This window comes from Meles meles, chromosome 20 (assembly GCF_922984935.1).
Source record: "Meles meles chromosome 20, mMelMel3.1 paternal haplotype, whole genome shotgun sequence".
Classification (NCBI taxonomy): Eukaryota; Metazoa; Chordata; class Mammalia; order Carnivora; family Mustelidae; genus Meles; species Meles meles.
The window spans coordinates 1684076-1702089 of NC_060085.1; the positions used below are offsets into that span (position 1 = coordinate 1684076).

An 18014-nucleotide genomic window follows, 5' to 3' on the forward strand; every position below is an offset into this window, starting at 1 on the left:
ACCGAACCAGAGGAGACTCTCCGGGGCGAAGCGCCATCTGCTCTCCCAAGACCGGGGCTAAAAGGAACGGATAAAGCTGAACTATGAGATTCCAAGTTCAAGTCCCAGCACCGCCATGAACCCACGAAACCAGGCCCGTTCCCTCATCTCTAAGTCCGCCAGTCAGACCAGCAAGGCGGACTGACTTCTGGAGGGGCCAGAGAACTGCTATTCTTAGCTTTGCAAGCTACACAGTCTCCGATGTTGTAGCCTGAAAGTCACTGCAGGAAACATGTCAATGAATGTGTGTGCCTCCGTGACAATAAAACTTTATTGGTGGACAGTAAAACCCGAATCCTATATGATTTTATACGTCGTCATACAGTACGTGTCCTTTGAGTTTCTTGTTTTTTTTTGAAACCACTTCAAGTTTAAAAACCATTCTCAGCCCAAGCGCCACACGGAAACAGACGGTGAGCTGGCTTTGGCCCGAGGGCCATGGTCTGCCGCCTCGCGAACTGGAAAGTCTAGAGGGCTCTTCTGGAACTGACTTTCTGAGACTTTCAATCCATATTCTCAACCGCACACACTCAGCAGCTCTAAAAACCACCCACATGTCCAAATGCTAAGCTACGCTCGTATGCCTTTAGAGGTCTTCTCCTAAACCTTCCCGAGTCGCTTCCCCCACCTGTGAGGTCCAGTACGGGGCCCTGAGCACCGGAAATGGGGCTTGTCACGAGATGTCCAGCTCTGGAGGTGCAAAGTGCTCACCGATCTCGAAGACTTCCCACGAAAGAAAGGGGAAGAGCTCACCCACACCTTCATCACACGGATGACACAGGGAAGTGCCAGTATTTTGGGTATAACGGGTTATGTAAAGTGTCTCATTAAAATTGGTTTCACCTATTTCGTTTTTTGGAATGTGGCTAGTCGGACATGTACAATTACATATGAGGCTCGAATTCCATTTCCCTTCCACAGTGCAATTTCCTGGAGGGAGAACAGGGAAGAATAATTCACAGAAAACGCCACAGCCTAGAGTCACGTCTTTCCCAGCAGGTACTCAGGGTTACGAAGCCGTTCTTATCACTTTGCCATAAAAAGAGAAGGGCCGACTTGGGAGGGACGAATTGCTGGGGCACAGATGATTTTTTAGGGCCGTGAAACTACCCTGTGTAACACCATAATGGTGGACACGCGACTTTACACAGCTACCCAAACCCGCGGACCACACCAATGGCGAGTCTCAATGTCACCGACAGACACTAGGGGGTCATGACGTGTCCGTGTAGGTTCAGTGACTGTAACAAATGTCCTGCTTTCATGGGGACATTGATAATGCAGGAGCCTGGCGGGGGGACCCGGGGTATATGCGAAATCCTTTCTGCTCAATGTTGTTATGAGCCTGAAATTGCTCTTAAAAACAGTCTAGGAAAAAAACCCAAGCACACCTTTTCCCTTTAATGCAATCACAGATTCACAAAATCCTATTTGAAATCTCCCCAACCGGGGGTGATTATGTCCCCAGGGGACACTGGGCAGCGTCTGGGGACACCTGTGTCTGTCACGACTGGGGGTGCTCCTGGCAGGGAGGGGGTCGGCTCAGGGAGGCTGCTGGCCCCCCAGCAGTGCCCAGGACGGCCCCATAGGGAAGAAGCTGACCCAAGTGTTAGCAGTGCCGCGGGGGAGACCCTGAGTGAAACGACATCGAAGATTCGGCCCCGCCTTGGGGCTTGCACGAGGGGTACTCTGCACCCCAGCTGTCCCCCAGCAAACCTGTCGGCGCGAAGCTCATCCCTGGCTTGTCCTACACACAGGGTCCCCACCTCTCCACCCCTGGAAGGCTTCCCTTCTCGCAGCACCCGTGCAGCTCACAGGATACCCAGGCCTGGGCCTGTCTCCACCATCCCCAGGGACCCCCGCTCCGAGAGCCAGGCCAGGGACAGAATGGCCCTGGGTCCCCGGTCTCCACGCCTCCCCACGCATGCACACAAGCATCTCATTCACGTGGCACTCCCAGCGCCTGGCACCCGCTCTAACGCTTAAAATAGGCACAAAGCAGCCTTTGTTGGGGAAGGAAGGAAGGAAGGCAGGCAGGCTTCAGACAAAGGAGACAGCAAACCGCACCATCCAGGAAAGGGGGCCTGTGCTGAGCGGGTGACAGGGAGGGGCAGGAGGGGCGGCTTTCTGCAGCAAAGTGAAGGTCCCTGGGGAAAGGTGACATGGGGCCAACTCCCAGGGTGCCGCCCCGGCCGCGTGGGGCATTTCGATCCTGTCAAGCGGGTGATGAGTTGGAAGAGGAGGCAGGCAATGACACACACACCGTGCCTCGCGGAGCAGATTCTGGCGGACGGAGCTGCCCACCTGGGCTGGCCGCAAGGCCGCCCACCTGCTAGGATGCGTGGCGGCCAGAGACCATGAAGCACTTAAAACTCAAGCGGAAAAGAGATGGGCAGGACCTGGAGGGGTGACCCCCAGACTGCCCCAAGCTTCAGTTCAACAGGCCACCAAGTGCCAGGAAAGATCCACTTAAATAGCAGCTCGAGGGGCGCCTCGGTGGCTTGTGGGTTAAGCCTCTGCCTTTGGCTCAGGTCATGATCTCAGGGTCGTGGGATCGAGCCCCGCATCGGGCTCTCTGCTCAGCAGGGAGCCTGCTTCCCTCTCTCTCTCTCTGCCTGTCTCTCTGCCTACTTGTGATCTCTGTCAAATAAATAAATAAAATCTTAAAAAAGAAAAAAAGTTTAAAAAAATAGCAGCTCGATTGTTCACTGCCAAAACGGGGTTGGGGGGCAACCCAGAGTCCAGTCAGGGGAAGGGGGAGAGCGAGTGTGTCTGTTCACACGGTGGGCTATTACTCACCCAGGAACAGGAGCGAGGCCCCCACGCGCGGCCCCGGGGGCTGACCCTGAGCCCACAACGCACAGGGAGGGAACCAGACACAGAAGGCCACACGGGGTGTGAGTCCACGTGTGTGACACGCCCAGACCAGGGCCCTCCACGGACGGGAAGGGGCCCGGGGAGGGGAGATCAGGGAGTGATGGTTCATGGTTATAGGGGTCTCGTGTGATCCAAAGGCTCATGCAGTTGGCTACACAGCTCCGTAGCCTGCCCCCAAAACTGAACTCTGCAGCCTCCCCCCAAAACTGAACTCGATGCTTAAAATGGCTGAATCCTACAACACGGAAATCGGAAATCGTACTTGTGTTGGAAAGCGTGGAAAGCGGTGAGATCCTCCCCTCTGCAAGGTTCTCAAGGAAACGTAGTAGCCGTTTCTGGAAGAGTCTCAGAGCTGCCCAAAGCCGCCCTGCGCGCCCGCTGGCAGGGTGGGGGCCACCACTACTCCCCCAGCCCCCGAGGACAGGCCACTCCGCCTTTGCAGCTCCCCCAACTGGTCCCCAAGGTGTGCTGAGTGACACACGCCACGGCTTTCCTCTGGAGTCTGGAGAGAGAGAGGCCAGGCTGAAGGCGGCACGAGAGAGAAACAGTGAAAAGCCAGGTCCAGGGGCGCCTGGGTGGCTCAGTGGGTTAAGCCGCTGCCTTCGGCTCAGGTCATGGTCTCAGGGTCCTGGGATCGAGCCCCGAATCGGGCTCTCTGCTCGGCAGGGAGCCTGCTTCCCTTCCTCTCTCTCTGCCTGCCTCTCTGCCTACTTGTCATCTCTGTCTGTCAAATAAATAAATAAAATCTTTAAAAAAAAAAAAAAAGCCAGGTCCAGAACTGTGGACAAGGACAGCGGGAACCGCAGGGAGGCCCCCGGAACCGCAGACGCCAGCCACAACGGACCCGAGCATGCGGGCGTCCAGTGGGCGCCAGAGAAACCTTCCTGAACAGAGGTCCCGGCGGGCAGTCACCTGCTGGCCGTGACTGCGGGGCACAAAGGAGGGCGGGGGAAACTCTGTATCAGTACCCAGTAATCGTGCAACTGTCCTGGTAACCGTCCTCTCTAGAAAGCTCCAGAAACTTCCAGAGCCCTGGAGGCCACACACAACGGCCCCTTTGTAGGAAACTACAAAGGGCTTCGAGAACGGGAATGACCTGGTAAATGCCATGTTAAGGACTCTTCTCGGTTTCCAGATGCAAATGAGAAAATTTGTAACAACACCTTGAACAGAAGAAGCAGCTTTCTACTCCACAACACGGCGTACAAAAATAACGCGCCCAATCAGTAAACGCGAAGCTGAGCCTGTGTTGGGTCATTCATACTCCGTCCTCCTTCCCTTCAAGCCCAGGCCCCAGGCAGCAGATGAGGGCAGAGGACGGCATCGGTTACTGGACACTTTCTAAGTAAGACCAGGAACCGCCCACACGACCTCGGCATCTCTGCGAACCTTGCGCGCTGGGTTAAAAAAACGGGGAAACAACCCCAAAACCTCGGCATCTCCTGGGGCTTGTGACTTAGCGGTTCATCTCGTGCGTGCGACCCCCGTATGCAAGTTCGGAAGCCACACAGAAGACCCACCGAGAGAGAAGCCAGCTAAGATCCTCGGAAAGCACTTTTCCTCTCAAATCCCGGGCACCCGATGACTTACAGAGCCACCCCAGGTACAAACGGCCGCATTTCTAAGGATCAAAGGGAAGATGTGGTCTGCGAAGCTGAACGTAACCTTGTTTTGCCTAGAACAGGGGCTCTCCTGGGGTGACTCTGCACCGAGGGGGCGCCGGGCAGTGTCCGCGGACGGCTGTGGCCGTCATGAATTTAGGGGCTGCTGGTATGGAGTGGGTGGGGCCAGGGAAGCTGCTCAGACCCAGTGCCCAGGACGCCCCACAGACTGCGACCCCACCCCAACGTCAGCAGGAGACCCGGGTCCGTCATGTGAGTGCCGGCTGTCGGAGTTCATCCCTGCAACGAGCGCGTAACTGCGGCCCAGTGGTCCCCTTTGGGGTACACACAGGAACGGCTCCTGGGGGGCACACCGAAATCACAATGACCCATGCATGCAACCTTCTTTTAAGCAGATGTGCCGTTTCTGGACAAACCTTCAGAATCTCCGAGTTTCAGACCCTTCCTCCTTTCTACTTTTTCCTTACTTTTAACATTGGGACTTCTTTCCCCCCAGAGAATCTTTTTTAAAGCTCCAGGGGTGCTCTGCGTACCCCAAGGCCAAAGCACTGCAGTCAAGCTCCAGCTGATGCCTTCCGTCCCTGCCCCTCCCTCCGTGACAACCCAGTAATTCTACCCACCCACCTTCCCCCTCCCAAAAAAACCCTTAATTTAGAACATTATTATCAGCGTCTCACGTCCCCCTGCCATGTGCCAGGAGCGCGCTGGGTGCGTGCGTTCCCTCATCTGACCCCCGGCCGTCCTGTGAGGGGCCGCTACTGCTTTCCGACTCCGGGCTCCGTGTCCCGGGGCAGCAAAGTAAACTCCCAGGCGGCCGGAGGCCCCAACCTGCCCGGCGCAGCCCCCCACACCCCACCACACCCTTCGTTTCCGCGACCCCCATAAGGGTGTGAACTGGGCATCCCTGCATCGGGACACCTAGCAACAGCCGTGGCCCTCGAGCCGCTGTTCATCGCGCCTGTCCTCTCCCGCCCACCTTCCAGCCCCCAGCAGCCCCCGCTCGCCCCAAAACACAAAGCGCCACCCACATCCCTCAATACCATCATCCCCCCCCCAAAAAAAAAAAAATACCATCATCCCCAAAACGCGCACCTTGGTTCCTCGCTCCTGAGCCCAGAAATTCCTGAAAAACTCGGTCACCGCCACGCCCCGTGCTGCTTACACCCTGCGCCCTAGAAGCTGGCCTCCCAAGTATGCCGGACGCCCCCGTCCTCCAGCTCACGGGAGCCCAGGGGTCTCTGCCTAGCCCCGTCCTGCACCAAATGGTTAGCCCCAAAGCCTTCTCCATCCTCGCAACTGACTTCTAACCAAGACCCCCCACTTCCTCCCCCAAAACCCCAGCACCTGGTTTCAGAGCCCTCCATCACCACGGCCCTCAGACCCCGGCGGAGAGGGGCCTGGCCTTCCCAAGCACTGTGCCCCCTCTCTCTGCTCCCCTTTCCTGGGGTGGCCTCAGTCACTCTCCGGGTCCCCAGCACCCCTGGCTGCACACCTCAGTCTCCTCCCAGGCCCGCCTGCGACCCCCGACCTCCAACTCCCAACCCAGCTCCCCTCCACTTTCAACTCACCCCCGCCCACCCGGACCTCCACCCCAATCTGACTCAGACCCCAACCACGCCCCAGCGCCCTCCTCCCTGACTCTGACCCCCAACTCCAGTCTGGATCCCCAGCCCTGCCCCGGCCCCTTCCTCACTGACCCGGACTCCCAACTCCAGCGGAACCCCTCCCCCACCCCGACCCCCGCCACAGCCTCTCCTTCACTGACCATGACCCTCAGTTCTGGACCAGACCTGCAGCAGCCCCAGCCCCTTCCTCACTGATGGCGACCCCCAACTTTAGACCTGACCCTGGGACCCGGCCTCTTCCTCGCTGACTGCGACCCCCAACTCCGGCGGCCCCCCACGGCCCCTTCCTCACTGACCGCGACCCCCAACTCCAGCGGCCCCCCACGGCCCCTTCCTCACTGACGGCGACCCCCAACTCCGGCAGCCCCGAGGGCCACGACCTCTTCCTCACTGACCGCGACCCCCAACTCTGGCGGCCCCCCACGGCCCCTTCCTCACTGACCGCGACCCCAACTCCGGCGGACCCCCCACGGCCCCTTCCTCGCTGACCGCGACCCCAACTCCGGCGGACCCCCACGGCCCCTTCCTCGCTGACCGCGACCCCAACTCCGGCGGACCCCCACGGCCCCTCCCTCGCTGACCGCGACCCCAACTCCGGCGGACCCCCACGGCCCCTCCCTCGCTGACCGCGACCCCAACTCCGGCGGACCCCCACGGCCCCTTCCTCGCTGACCGCGACCCCAACTCCGGCGGACCCCCACGGCCCCTCCCTCGCTGACCGCGACCCCAACTCCGGCGGACCCCCCACGGCCCCTCCCTCGCTGACCGCGACCCCAACTCCGGCGGACCCCCACGGCCCCTCCCTCGCTGACCGCGACCCCCAACTCCGGCGGACCCCCACGGCCCCTTCCTCGCTGACCGCGACCCCAACTCCGGCGGACCCCCCACGGCCCCTCCCTCGCTGACCGCGACCCCCAACACTGGACCGGACCCCTGGCCCCAGCCCCTTCCTCACTGACTCCGACCCCCAACTCGGTCCGCCGCCAAATCGGAGCCGTCCCAGGGCGCCTTCCCCGGGCCGCCCCGGCCTGCTCTCCGCCCGAGCCGCGCCCCTGCTCCCCCGGCCCGAGGCGGGGGCGGCCGACCCCGGCCCGGCCCCAGGCTGCACGCGCCCTTACCTGCGCTCCGGCCGCCGCGGCCGCCTTAGCCCCGCCGCGCAGCCGAACCCGCAGCCTCGCCGGCAAGCGCCCGCTCCCTCCGCGGGGCGGGGCCGGAGCGCGGGGGACGGGCACTGGCAGCCAGCGCGGCCAATCAGGAGCCCCCGCGGCGGGAGGCTCCGGCCGGGGCGGGGCATGGGGCAGGCAGCGGGGTAGGCTGCACCAGGCGAGGGGGCGGGGCTCGCGGCGTGGGCGGGGCCAGGGGCGGAGCGCTGAGTGGCAGCGCCGCTAGCCACCCGCGAGCGGGGACCGCGTGGGGGGGGCGGAGCTATGCTGATATGCAAATTGGCCCTCTGTGGTGGACTCCGCCGCCAGTGACGAGCGGATTTCCAGAGGTGACTCGGTGACGTCAATGGGTGCGAGGCGATTCGCGATTGGAATCCAAAAGCCTAGCTCCTGGGCCTCACTTTCTGGAGAAGTGTATCTCTTCCTCATAGATCGCTTGACCTGCGGGGCAATAATAACTTCCCCGTTATTTTGAACCTTCTGCATAGGCTAAGAGGTGAAATTGCATTGTCCCCATTTTACAGAGGTGGTGATTGAGTCTCAGAGAGGTTAAACCCAAGGTCATTTGCCCAAACCTGTCTCATAATTTCCAGCGTTTCTCAATTTCCTCATTCCTGGGCCTGGAACTAAGAAAACCAGGTTCATGGGGCGCCCGGGTGGCTCAGTGGGTTAAGCCTCTACCTTCGGCTCAGGTCATGATCTCAGGGTCCTGGGATCCACCCCACATCTGGCTCCTTGCTCAGTAGGGAGTCTGCTACTTCCACTCTCTGTCTCCCGCCTCTGCTCATGCTCTCTCTCATGAATAAATAAAATCTTTAAAAAAATGATTTAGGAAAGCGAAAAAGCATGTTCCTTGGCCCCCACCCAGATCGAATGATCCAGAATCCCATGGAGCCCTGGAATGCATATCTTTAAAAAGCTCCCCTGGTGATGTTGGAAAATGTATGGTATGTCTCCAAAAGCATTGACAGTCAGGGAGGCAAGGACTTCTTATGAGAAGATGAAGCCACCAGATGCCCGGACTCCTAGAACTTTGTGCAGTGTAGTGATACTCTGTGATCTGAGCCTCTGGCCTCCCAGCTGAGCGCCCCCAGGGCTGCCGTCATCCCTGTAATCCCCTGCAGTGCACAGAGAGAACCAGGAGCTGGGAGCCAACATCTCACTCCCCAGTGCCCATCTTTTTGTAAAGACGGAACTGTTACCTAAATAAGGGTCACAATCTGCTGGCCCACAGGTGGGATATGGCCCCCAAATCCTTTAAAAATGTAAATCCTTTGCTACCACTTAAAAATAAGGACATTTCGGGGCGCCTGGGGGGCTCACTGGGTTAAACCTCTGGCTTCGGCTCAGGTCATGAACTCAGGGTTCTGGGATCAAGCCCTGCATTGGGCTCTCTGGTCTGCGGGGAGCCTGCTTCCCACTCTCTCTGCCTGCCTCCCTGCCTATTTGTGATCTCTCTCTCTGTGTCAAATAAATAAATAAAATCTTAAAAAAAAAATAAGGACATTTCACCAAAAAAGGATCTAGATTTCCAGACCCTCTTGAAAACTCAGAAGGTCTGGCCATACCTGCACTGGCTGGGCCAAGTGACTGAGCGTAGATCACCCAAGGACATCCTGTTGTGGCCCCAAAGACTGACCAGGACCAGGACTGTGATGAGACAAGAAGGGCACTTTTCTCAAATCCCAAACCTAAAGGGGCCCCAATAAAAAACAAAATGAAATGAAACCAAAAAACCCAAAAACCTTGCTATCAAGGTAAATACTATGTGAATCCAATATTTTAAAAATTCAAGATAGACGCAGAAATGATGGAGGACAAACAAATACCAAAATGCAACAGAAAGACAAGACCCAGGGCTGTACTCAGGCCAACGGTCTCCCTCGCTTCCCCCAGGCCCTGTCAGATCCCCTTTATTAAAATACTAGTATATTGGGGCACCTGGGTGGCTCAGTGTGTTAAGCCTCTGCCTTTGGCTCAGGTCATGAGCTCAGGGTCCTGGGATCGAGCCCCGCATTGGGCTCTCTGCTCAGTGGGGAGCCTGCTTCCCTCTCTCTCTGCCTGCCTCTCTGCCTACTTGTGATCTCTCTCTCTGTGTCAAATAAATAAAATCTTTTAAAAATAAATAAGTAAATAAAATAAAATACTAGTATTTGGGGGGTGCCTGTGTGGCTCAGTTGGTGAAGCGTCTGCCTTTGGTTCAGGTCATGATCTCAGGGGCCTGGGACCGAATCTGCATCGGGCTCCCTGCTCAGCAGCAAGTCAGTTTCTCCCTCTCTCTCTCTGTGATCTCTCTCAAAGAAATAAATAAAATCTTAAGAAATATATATATATTTTTTTCACCATGTTTTCCTTTGCACTAAATATTGTTTTAAAATATGTGTCTCGATGGCTGAGTTTTCGGTGTCCCCCATTTAAGTTTTGTGCCGGTGAGTGCCTCACTCCCCTCACCCTCATCCTGCCCCTGCTTTTAAGTTTGCAAACTCTGCCCCAAGCCACCATTTAGCCGATGGGGAAGCTGAGGCCCTACATGTTCCTCCCCAAGCTAAAGGAGGCTCACAGCTCCTGCTCATCCCCGGCGTCTGGCATCTGACTACACTAATGGGCCCCAGCAGGGCCTGTGAGGTCTCTTGTTGGGGGAGCCACCCGAAGAAGTGCTGATCTGTTCAACCTCTTCCCACAGCAGCTTTTTTTGTCCCCTTCCCCCAACCCCCACCCCTCACCTCCCTCTCCTTCTTTTCTCTTCTGCAGCCGGTGGGCTGTCCTCCCTGAAACCAAAGAAAGGCACTGACAGGAGAAGCAGGACCCACTTCTTTATTGCAGGAAGACTGTTTCTAGAGCAAAGGCTACACAGACCCCACGATGGGGGCAGGGGGCACCCACATGCGGGGGGAGAAGGGGCAGGGGTGGAGTCACAGCAAGCATGGCCTGGCAGGGTCCCCAGAACCAGGGATGCCCAGGCAGGACGGGCTCTCAGGCCCCTCCTGGGGCAGGAGCCCCTTCTCCCCAGGGGACCATGGCCTGGGGCGGGGCGGAGAGGCCTGGAGGCGGGCGGGGCCCCAGGGAGATTGTGCTATCAGGGTATGTCCCTGAGAAAGGGCTGCAGACCCCTGCCCAGCCAGGCCCAGGAAACGCTCCCGGGGTGGGGAAGGGAGCAACACCAGTTGCTGGTGGGCCCTGGACCTGCCGCAGGGTGGGGGGCTCAGCTGTGCTCAGGCAGGTCGCTACCAGCTCTTCCAGGGGGCCGTCCCGGTGCCAGGCGGTGACACACACTTGCACACACACACACCCTCCCTCTCTACACAGTGTGCCCAGGAGACACTGCGGAGTCACACACACAGACAGGACCAAACGCACAGCCACTAAGATGGACAGCAACGGTCCCTCTTACCCACCAACAGTCCCCGTGTGGCCCCTGTGTGGCCCCCGTGTGGCCCCGTGTGGTCCCCATTCTGCAACACGGCACACACGCAGGGCAGTCCCCACCCGCCTAAACACACAAGCAAGCACATGCAGCCCCGTCACGCCCCAGGACGCCCAGTGCTGTGAGCAACCCCCGGGGAGACCCAGATGGCAAGGGGCCGCGGGTGGCGCTCAGGGGCGTCTAGTGAGCAGCAGGGCCCCTCGGGCCTGAAACTGCGGAAAACGGAATGCCGCCCACAGCCGCGTGAGCGTGGGAGCAGATCCGTCCCCGGTCAGGCCTTCCGATGAGACCGCAGCCGGCCCACATGGGGATCGCAGCCGCGGAGGTCCAAGCGGAAGTCTCGGGGAAGCCGTGCCTGCACTCCCGACCCACAGGAGCAGAGACAACCGACGCGTGCAGTTTCTGGCGGTGGGCGTTGTGGCGTCTTGGTAGGCGCCACCCGCTGACGATACAGAGTTGGAGCTGAGAGCAACCTCGCCACCAAGTCAAATGGGCTTAGCGTTCCTCAGACGGAACAGACAGGCTTACAGATGTGGTCCTAGAAATCACGTCACCCACTCCTCAAGGTACGACCACTTACAAGCCCACTGAATGCTGGTACGAAGGTTCCCGTCGACACAAAGAGCCAGTCCTGTCCACACCACACTGCCCGCCCCTACACAGAGCCTACACCACCATCACACAGAGACCGGGACAGGGACGTACCATCCAAATGACAGACACACACACACACGTGCACACTTAGACACATCTTAGACACGAGCCGACTCCTGTGCATACCACGTGGCACAAACACGCCAGCCCGTGGTCACCTCCGCACCCCAGGCCTGCAGCTCCCATTCACGCTGGTCCCACACATCAGGGTCCCAGGCGCGTGGTTATCCGGACACTCTCAGAGAGCACTCAGAATCTCATAGACACACACCTTCCCGGGCAGAGCCCCCCTCTCTGGGGCATAGTTGGCGGGAGGCAGTGGGCTGGACGGAGCTCTGCCTGGATTCCCTCTGACCCTGCTGGTGCTGGGTCCAGCTGCCTGCCCCTGGATGGGGTCCCGGGGACCCCCTCCCCAGCACCCCATGGGCCCTGCCTGAGGCTCGTAGGTGACAGGCTGTGCCAATCTCTGGGAAGGCCCCCATCTTCACGCTGGACAGTCCCCTTGAGTTGTGCTGTGGCCATGGGCCAGTCCCAGGCCTCCCCTGCCTGCACCCCGGGTCCCCCCAGGCGGGGCGAGGAGTGGGGTTCTAGGCTGGCCCGGCACCGTGGCAGGCTCTGTGGTTATTGCCTGGTGGCCCGAGACCCATCCCGCAAGCCCCTCCCCCTCACCGAGGCTGTGGGGACAGGGGTGAGGACTGATCTGGGACCCGGGGTGGGGGCACAGGCCAGAGGTCACGAGGAATGGAGCAGGGGCAGCGTGTGTCCAACACCAAAAAGGGGAGAGCAAACTCTTAGGTCCATGTGCACTTCCACTCCCCCTCCCCAGCAAGGTCACAGTGATCGGATGGGAGAGTCGCAGGTCTGGCTCGGGGCACCCACGGGGAGGAGACGGCAGAGACGGGAAGACCCGGCATCCTCGGCCCCAGCGGGGACAGGCAGCTTCCCCATTTTCTCATGTGCGGATCCAGGGGGCCACCTCCAGCACTTGGCTTTGGGGGGTGCAGACAGGCCTGGGGGGGGCAGGGGTGGGAGGCAGAGCCATGCGGCAGGGCCAGGTTGGAGCCCCAGACCTGCCGCGGGCTACCGGGGCCTCGGTTTCCCCCACAGCGGCGTTGGGTGAAGGAAGAGAAGTGGAAGAGATGAGAGGGAGAAAGAAGATGGTGGGGAGAGGCCGGGAGCGGAGGGGGAGGGGGGGAGGGGAGGGGGAGGAGCAGGGGCGGTGAGGGAGGCGTGGGCCAGCCTTCTGGGCTCACATGAGGACGCATTTGCCCTTGACGCGGTCTGTCCTCTTCTGTTTGCTGGAGCGCTTGCCGTCGATGTTCAGGCTCATGTTCCGGCGAGTCTCCAGCGTGAGCAGCTCCTGGAAAAGCTCCTTGACGTTGTAGTTCATCTTGGCCGACGTCTCCATGAAGGCGCACTTCCACTCCTGGGCCACCGCCTGCGCCTCGCGGGTGTCCACCTCCCGCTGCGTCTCGTCGCACTTGTTGCCCACCAGCATGACGGGGATGTCCTCGACGCTGCCCTTGATCTGCACGATGAGCTTGTAGATGGGCCCCAGCTCCTCCAGCGACTGCTTGCTGGTGATGGAGTAGACCAGGATGAAGGCGTGGCCCTTGGAGATGGACAGCCGCTGCATGGCCGGGAACTGGTGGCTGCCCGTGGTGTCGGTGATCTGCAGCGTGCACACGCTCTTGTCGCAGCTGATCACCTGCCGGTACGTGTCCTCGATGGTGGGGATGTAGGTGTCCCGGAAGGTGCCCTTCACGAAGCGCAGCACCAGCGAGCTCTTGCCCACGCCGCCCGCCCCGAACACCACCACTCGGTAGTCGTTGCTCTGTTCAGGCATCTTCCACGCGGTGGCAGGGGGTCAGGCCGGGCCGGAGGGCTCGTGCCAGCTGCTAGAACCCCAGACCGACCCTGTACAGAGAGGAGTGTCAGGCAGAAAAGGCCACAGGCAAGAGCGGACAGCTCTGGGCCCCAGCGGGGGGGTGGGGTGCAGCTTCTCAGGGGACAAGGCATCTCTCCTGTGTCCTGCAGATCTGGTTGATCTGGCTGACTTCGCAATTCTGCCCTGTGTGGAGCCCTGGAGCCAGCCCCCTTTGCTTGCTTCCCCGCCCCGACAGAATCTGGGGCCCAGGCTCGTTCCGGGGGACTCTGGGCTGGAAGGGGAGTAGAGATGCCATTGTGCAGGGCACTAACTCCTTTCCTCACCTGCATGCCTCCCTCCCAGGCTGCACTGGCTTCTCCTTCTCTTCCCACTGTCCCATGGGCTCTTGGAAGCCAGCAGACCTAGTCTGTGACCTTAGCAAGGCTATGCCTTGCCACCCTGAGCCTCAGCGTCCTCCTCTGTGAAATGGTGCCTCTCTCTAGCAACCCCAGGCTTCCTGTTTTTCCCTCAGCTCAGAGGTTCTCGAACCTCATGGGGGTCACGTGGTGGGGCGTCTTTAGCCTGTTCTCTTGGGCCCAGAAGGGACAAACCTGGTGGCCCAGAGCCACGGCCCTGGGAACTCACACCGTACATACGCCTCTTCCCCTCTCTCATCCCGTAGGTGCAGTCGTGATACTGGAAGTCCAAAGCCATGATTTGCACATCAGGGCACTGATTCTGACAGCAGCCCAGGTCAGAGGTGAGAAAGTGAAGCCTGGACCCAATGAGAAAGGTCCCTACTTCCTGCACCGTGCCCCCAAACCAGTCTGGCCTGCCACGGCTCTGGTTCAAGGTCTGCTAGTTTCTGGAGGAGCAGACCTTCCTAAAGGACATCCTCGTAGCCTCTCTCTCTGCACCTGTACTCAGAGAGGTCCAGTGACCTCCCGAGGTCACACAGCACAGCAATTCCTGAAATGCTGCAGGCGGGGGAAGAGGCCTGGGCTTGGGGCGGGACAGCAGAAGGCCTGTCGCCAGCATCCGTGTCCTTCCTGCCGCCTCTGTGGAAGTAGGTCCAGAGTGGGAGGGAGGAGACAGGAGGTTGCGCCTGGGCTGGGTTACCTCCCTCGGGTGAGTGTGGGGTATAAGACTCGGCGGTGTGAAGCTGAAGGTGAGAACCGGGGCAGGTGGGTCGGGGTCCCCGAGCCTGGGTTTTGTCACAGCGCCTGCTCCACAAGTTGCTGGGACAAGCGATGCAGAAGCCGGAGAAAGCCCAGAGCCGGGCTCCTGGCACCGGGGCCCTCGGTGAAGATGCACCGTCCTGACCCTCAGTCACGAGGGCTCAGGGTATAAGCACTTGGCTGGCAGTGGGGTGTGAAGGTTCTGAAGACCAAAGCACCAGCTTTCCCAGCAGCAGACGGGACGATCCAAGAGCAGCGGACTCACCCCCACTTCCGCGCCAGGCACACGCGGCCACGCTTACCAGTCCTAAGTCCCGGCACGTCACTAGGCGCCTTGGTGACACGCGTGGCAGCTGTCAGCACTGGCAGGAAGCTGGGGTGGGGGGGTGCGGGGGGCGCCGGCCCCCTCCGCAGGCCCTGCCCTGCCCTGGGTGGGCACCCTGAGAGGGGGCACAAGGATGTGCAGCCACGCACCACCAGGGCTGGCCAGGGCCCCACACCCCCAGGCAGGACTCCCGGCCCATCAGGACATCCTCAGGAGGGGCCCTGCTGGGGCGGCAGTCCCTGGACTAGGAGCCCCCATTCCCTAACCCCGCGCCCAAGCCGGGCACCGACCTGGCCGCTGCCTGACTCCCACCCTCATCTCCTGCGGGGTGGGGGCAGGGGGTCACGGGCCTGAGGCTCCAAGGGGGGAGGCCCCAGCTCAAGGTCACGGAGCAGGGAGGTGGCAGAGCAGAGGAGACCGGAATTGGGCCCCGGCTGGCTACATAGCCCAGGGTCCTCCTCCGATGCAAGGTAGCCCGACCGGACCCTCCCCGGGGCCGAGAGAGCAGGCCTCCACCCAGGGGAGAGCACGGAACGCACACACACTCACACTGCTTAACTGAATGGGGGAGGGAGGGGTCTGACCTAGGGACGACCTGCCTAACGAGGGGCTGGATGGCAGCGGGCCGAGGGCGGGGAGGCACACTCAGGGGACCAGCCCCCGGCTCCCCGGGGCCAGCGGAGGCTCTCAGGAGTGGGGGAAGGGCCAAGGGAGGGGTTGCTGGGTGAGGGGCTTGGCTCGGCCCAGAGGCAGGAGGCTGAGCGGGTGCTCCGCGGGAAGACGGGCCCAGGCCGCCCTGACCCCTCACGGAGGGGGCTCCGACTGCGCGGGACCGACCCACCCAGAGGGGGCTGCGGCGGGCCTGGGGGAGGGGCTGGCTTGGCGGAGGGGCGCGCGGCCGGGACCGCGGGGGCGGGAGGGCGCCCGGGGAGCTGTCCAAGGTGGGCGCGCCGAGCGCGGCGCGGCCGGGGCTCCGCGGGCTGGGGAGGGGGTCCGGGCGGGCGGGGGGGGGCGCCGGGAGCTGGAGGGCCTGGCCCCGCGGCCGCGAGGGTGGGGCTCGGACAAAGGAGGGGCGCGCGGGGAGAGGGCCCCGTGGGCCTCGCGGGTGGGGTGCGGCAGGGCGCGGAGCCCCGTCCCCCGCCCCGGCCGCCTACCTGGGCGCTCGTCCTGCGGCGCCGCCGCGGCTGCTTGCTGGCCGGCTCGTGTCCGCTCGGGCGCCGCCGCCCCCCGCGCGCCCGCCGCCCGCCGGAGCCGCCGCCGCCGCCGCCACCGCGCCCGCGCCCGTCCCCGCCCGTCCCCGCCCGCCGGGCGCCGCGCTCCGCCCCTCCCCGGGGACCCGCGCCCGGCCAAGGTCACCGCCGCGTCGACCCCCGCCCCGCGCACACGCGCTCCTGCCCGCGCCCCAGGGGGTCGCCAGGCCGGGACGGGGGACGGGGTGGGGTCTGACTGCCTCTTGGGGAGCCCCGCGCCCCAGGGTCACCCTGGGGAGCAAAGGGAAGGATCTGCTGGCGGAACTGCACCTGAGGGCCCCGGGGCTGGCGGGGTCTGGGCCAGCCAGGGTCCCCCACCGGCCTGGGGACTTTGCTGGGATGAAGACATGATCCACGGATAAAGAGACATATGAGAGAGCAGCGGTGGCCCAGGGGCCTCGCGGGCAATGGGAGTGCGCCCCGAGACCACTCTCCCCTCCTAGGAGCTCAGCCTTGGCAAGGGTGGGAGAGGGTGCCAGCCGAGAAATGAGGACAGCACCAGGAATGGGCTGGTGCCCCCAAGGCAGCCCACGCAGGGGGAGAGCACAGTTCTAAGTCCGGGCTAGCGTCTGAAGGTGCGGGCAGACAACCGTGGGGGGGAGGATTGCTGGGTTTGGGGTTTGTAGTGGGAAAATATCTATCTTCCCCCAACAGAAGTTGTCTCTGGAAATGGATGTTTGCCTTTGGGAAGTGCCTGTTTGTTTGAAGTGTCTGTGTGCCCACGTTTAAGGCTACAAGATACCATCACTCCCTCCTGAAGGCCTAGAGGGAGGCAGAGCCTCATCTCGGAGGAGACTGGACCTTTGACGCATCCGTGGGAGTAGGGGTGGGCATAAGACAGCCCCAGGCTCCCTGAAGCCTGTTGGAATAAGATGCTCCTCGATGGGGGTAGGCTGACACTAAGGCCCCGCAAGAAGGGACTTTCTGGGGTCAGAGCAATCAAGGATAAACGGTCTTTGTTAGGTGGTGAGCTACCCGTCATGTGTGAGCAGATGGTCAGCCCCCAGCGTCTCAATTCTCATTGGCCCACCATCTCCATCTCTGACTGAGGTGGCCGCTTCCTGTCCCCTTGGAAATGCGGGCACTGCCCCCAAGACCACCTGCCTCCCACGGAGCTGGGCCCTGAGCTTAGTCCTGCTTCTGGGGCTTGGTGGTCCCATTTCTCCCAGACCCAGCCCTGCACTTCACCCACAGGCCTCTCCCACCTAGACAGCCCCGCCTGCCTCCTTCCTGGTCTCCCAGGACCGCCCCTCCAGCCCTCCTTCCCCCCAGCATGCGGTGCCCAGCCTCCACTGTGGGCCTCCCCAGCTCTAATGCTGCCCCGGCTCCCTTTGCCTCCAGGTCAAATCCAGCTTCTCACCTGAGCTCTCCTGGTCCCTGCAGGCTGCTTGGAACTATTCCCTGGGCACACGTCCCTCTCGCTCTGTCCTGTCACTGGACCCATGGGGGCGCCTCAGAGGACGGTCTGGCCCCAGCCCCTCATCTTGGGGTGCCCTCAACCAGACACGGAGATGGCTCGACCAATAGGCCAATAACTTCTGGCCTGGGTTGCCATGCCCCAGCCGAGTGTCCTTCTGAGCCTCAGTTTCCCCATCTGTGAATGTCGCCTCACCTTCCAGCTTGCAGGGAGCGATCAGGGTGACGTCCATCTTCGAGGGGCTGCCAGGCATACGGATGCCCTGAGGCAACAGCCCCACTCCCTCCCATCCCAGCGGCTTGCCTGCCTTGGTCTGAGTGACCGGCTGCACCTGGCCCAGGCCCCCGCCTCTAGCCAGCTCTCTGGCTCCTCCGGGCGCCTGCCCAGGCCAGGCCAGGCTGACTCATGTGTAGGAGCGTGGGCACAGACAGCCGTTCCACTCTGTGGCTGCTATTTATAGCTCCTGGGCCAGGCTCTTGGCCTTGTGAGCCGGAGGAGGACAGGCCTGAGTCCCCTCTGCGCTCTGTCCAGGGGCCCAAGCCCCCACTGGAGCACCCCAAACGAAGATAGCAG

The 18014-nt window shown here is 61.4% G+C and overlaps 2 protein-coding genes across 3 annotated transcripts in view; both read right to left on the reverse strand.

The window, feature by feature from the left end:
* Positions 1 to 7344, reverse strand: part of GNG7 (G protein subunit gamma 7) — a 112822-nt gene extending 105478 nt beyond the window's left edge. The window contains exon 1 of the mRNA XM_045990465.1: positions 7282 to 7344. The gene's annotated coding sequence lies outside the window, so the exon portion shown is untranslated. The remainder of the gene's footprint in view (positions 1 to 7281) is intronic.
* A 2780-nt stretch (positions 7345 to 10124) lies between these two features.
* Positions 10125 to 17787, reverse strand: DIRAS1 (DIRAS family GTPase 1). Of its 2 annotated transcripts, none has more exons than XM_045990462.1 (2): positions 17637 to 17787; positions 10125 to 13321 (listed from the first exon to the last, which is right to left on the reverse strand). In XM_045990462.1, the coding sequence occupies exon 2, from the start codon at positions 13248 to 13250 to the stop codon at positions 12654 to 12656; it is 597 nt and encodes a 198-aa protein (XP_045846418.1). In that variant the 5' UTR covers positions 13251 to 13321; positions 17637 to 17787; the 3' UTR covers positions 10125 to 12653. The 2 variants fall into 2 exon arrangements, with proteins under 2 accessions (XP_045846418.1, XP_045846416.1); XM_045990460.1 differs by lacking the exon at positions 17637 to 17787 and adding an exon at positions 15929 to 16030.
* Positions 17788 to 18014: the final 227 nt, after the last annotated feature.

Coding starts and splice junctions, on each gene's coding strand:
- DIRAS1 (XM_045990462.1), bottom strand. CDS start 13,250: ATGCCTGAACAGAGCAACGACTACCGAGTGGTGGTGTTCGGGGCGGGC.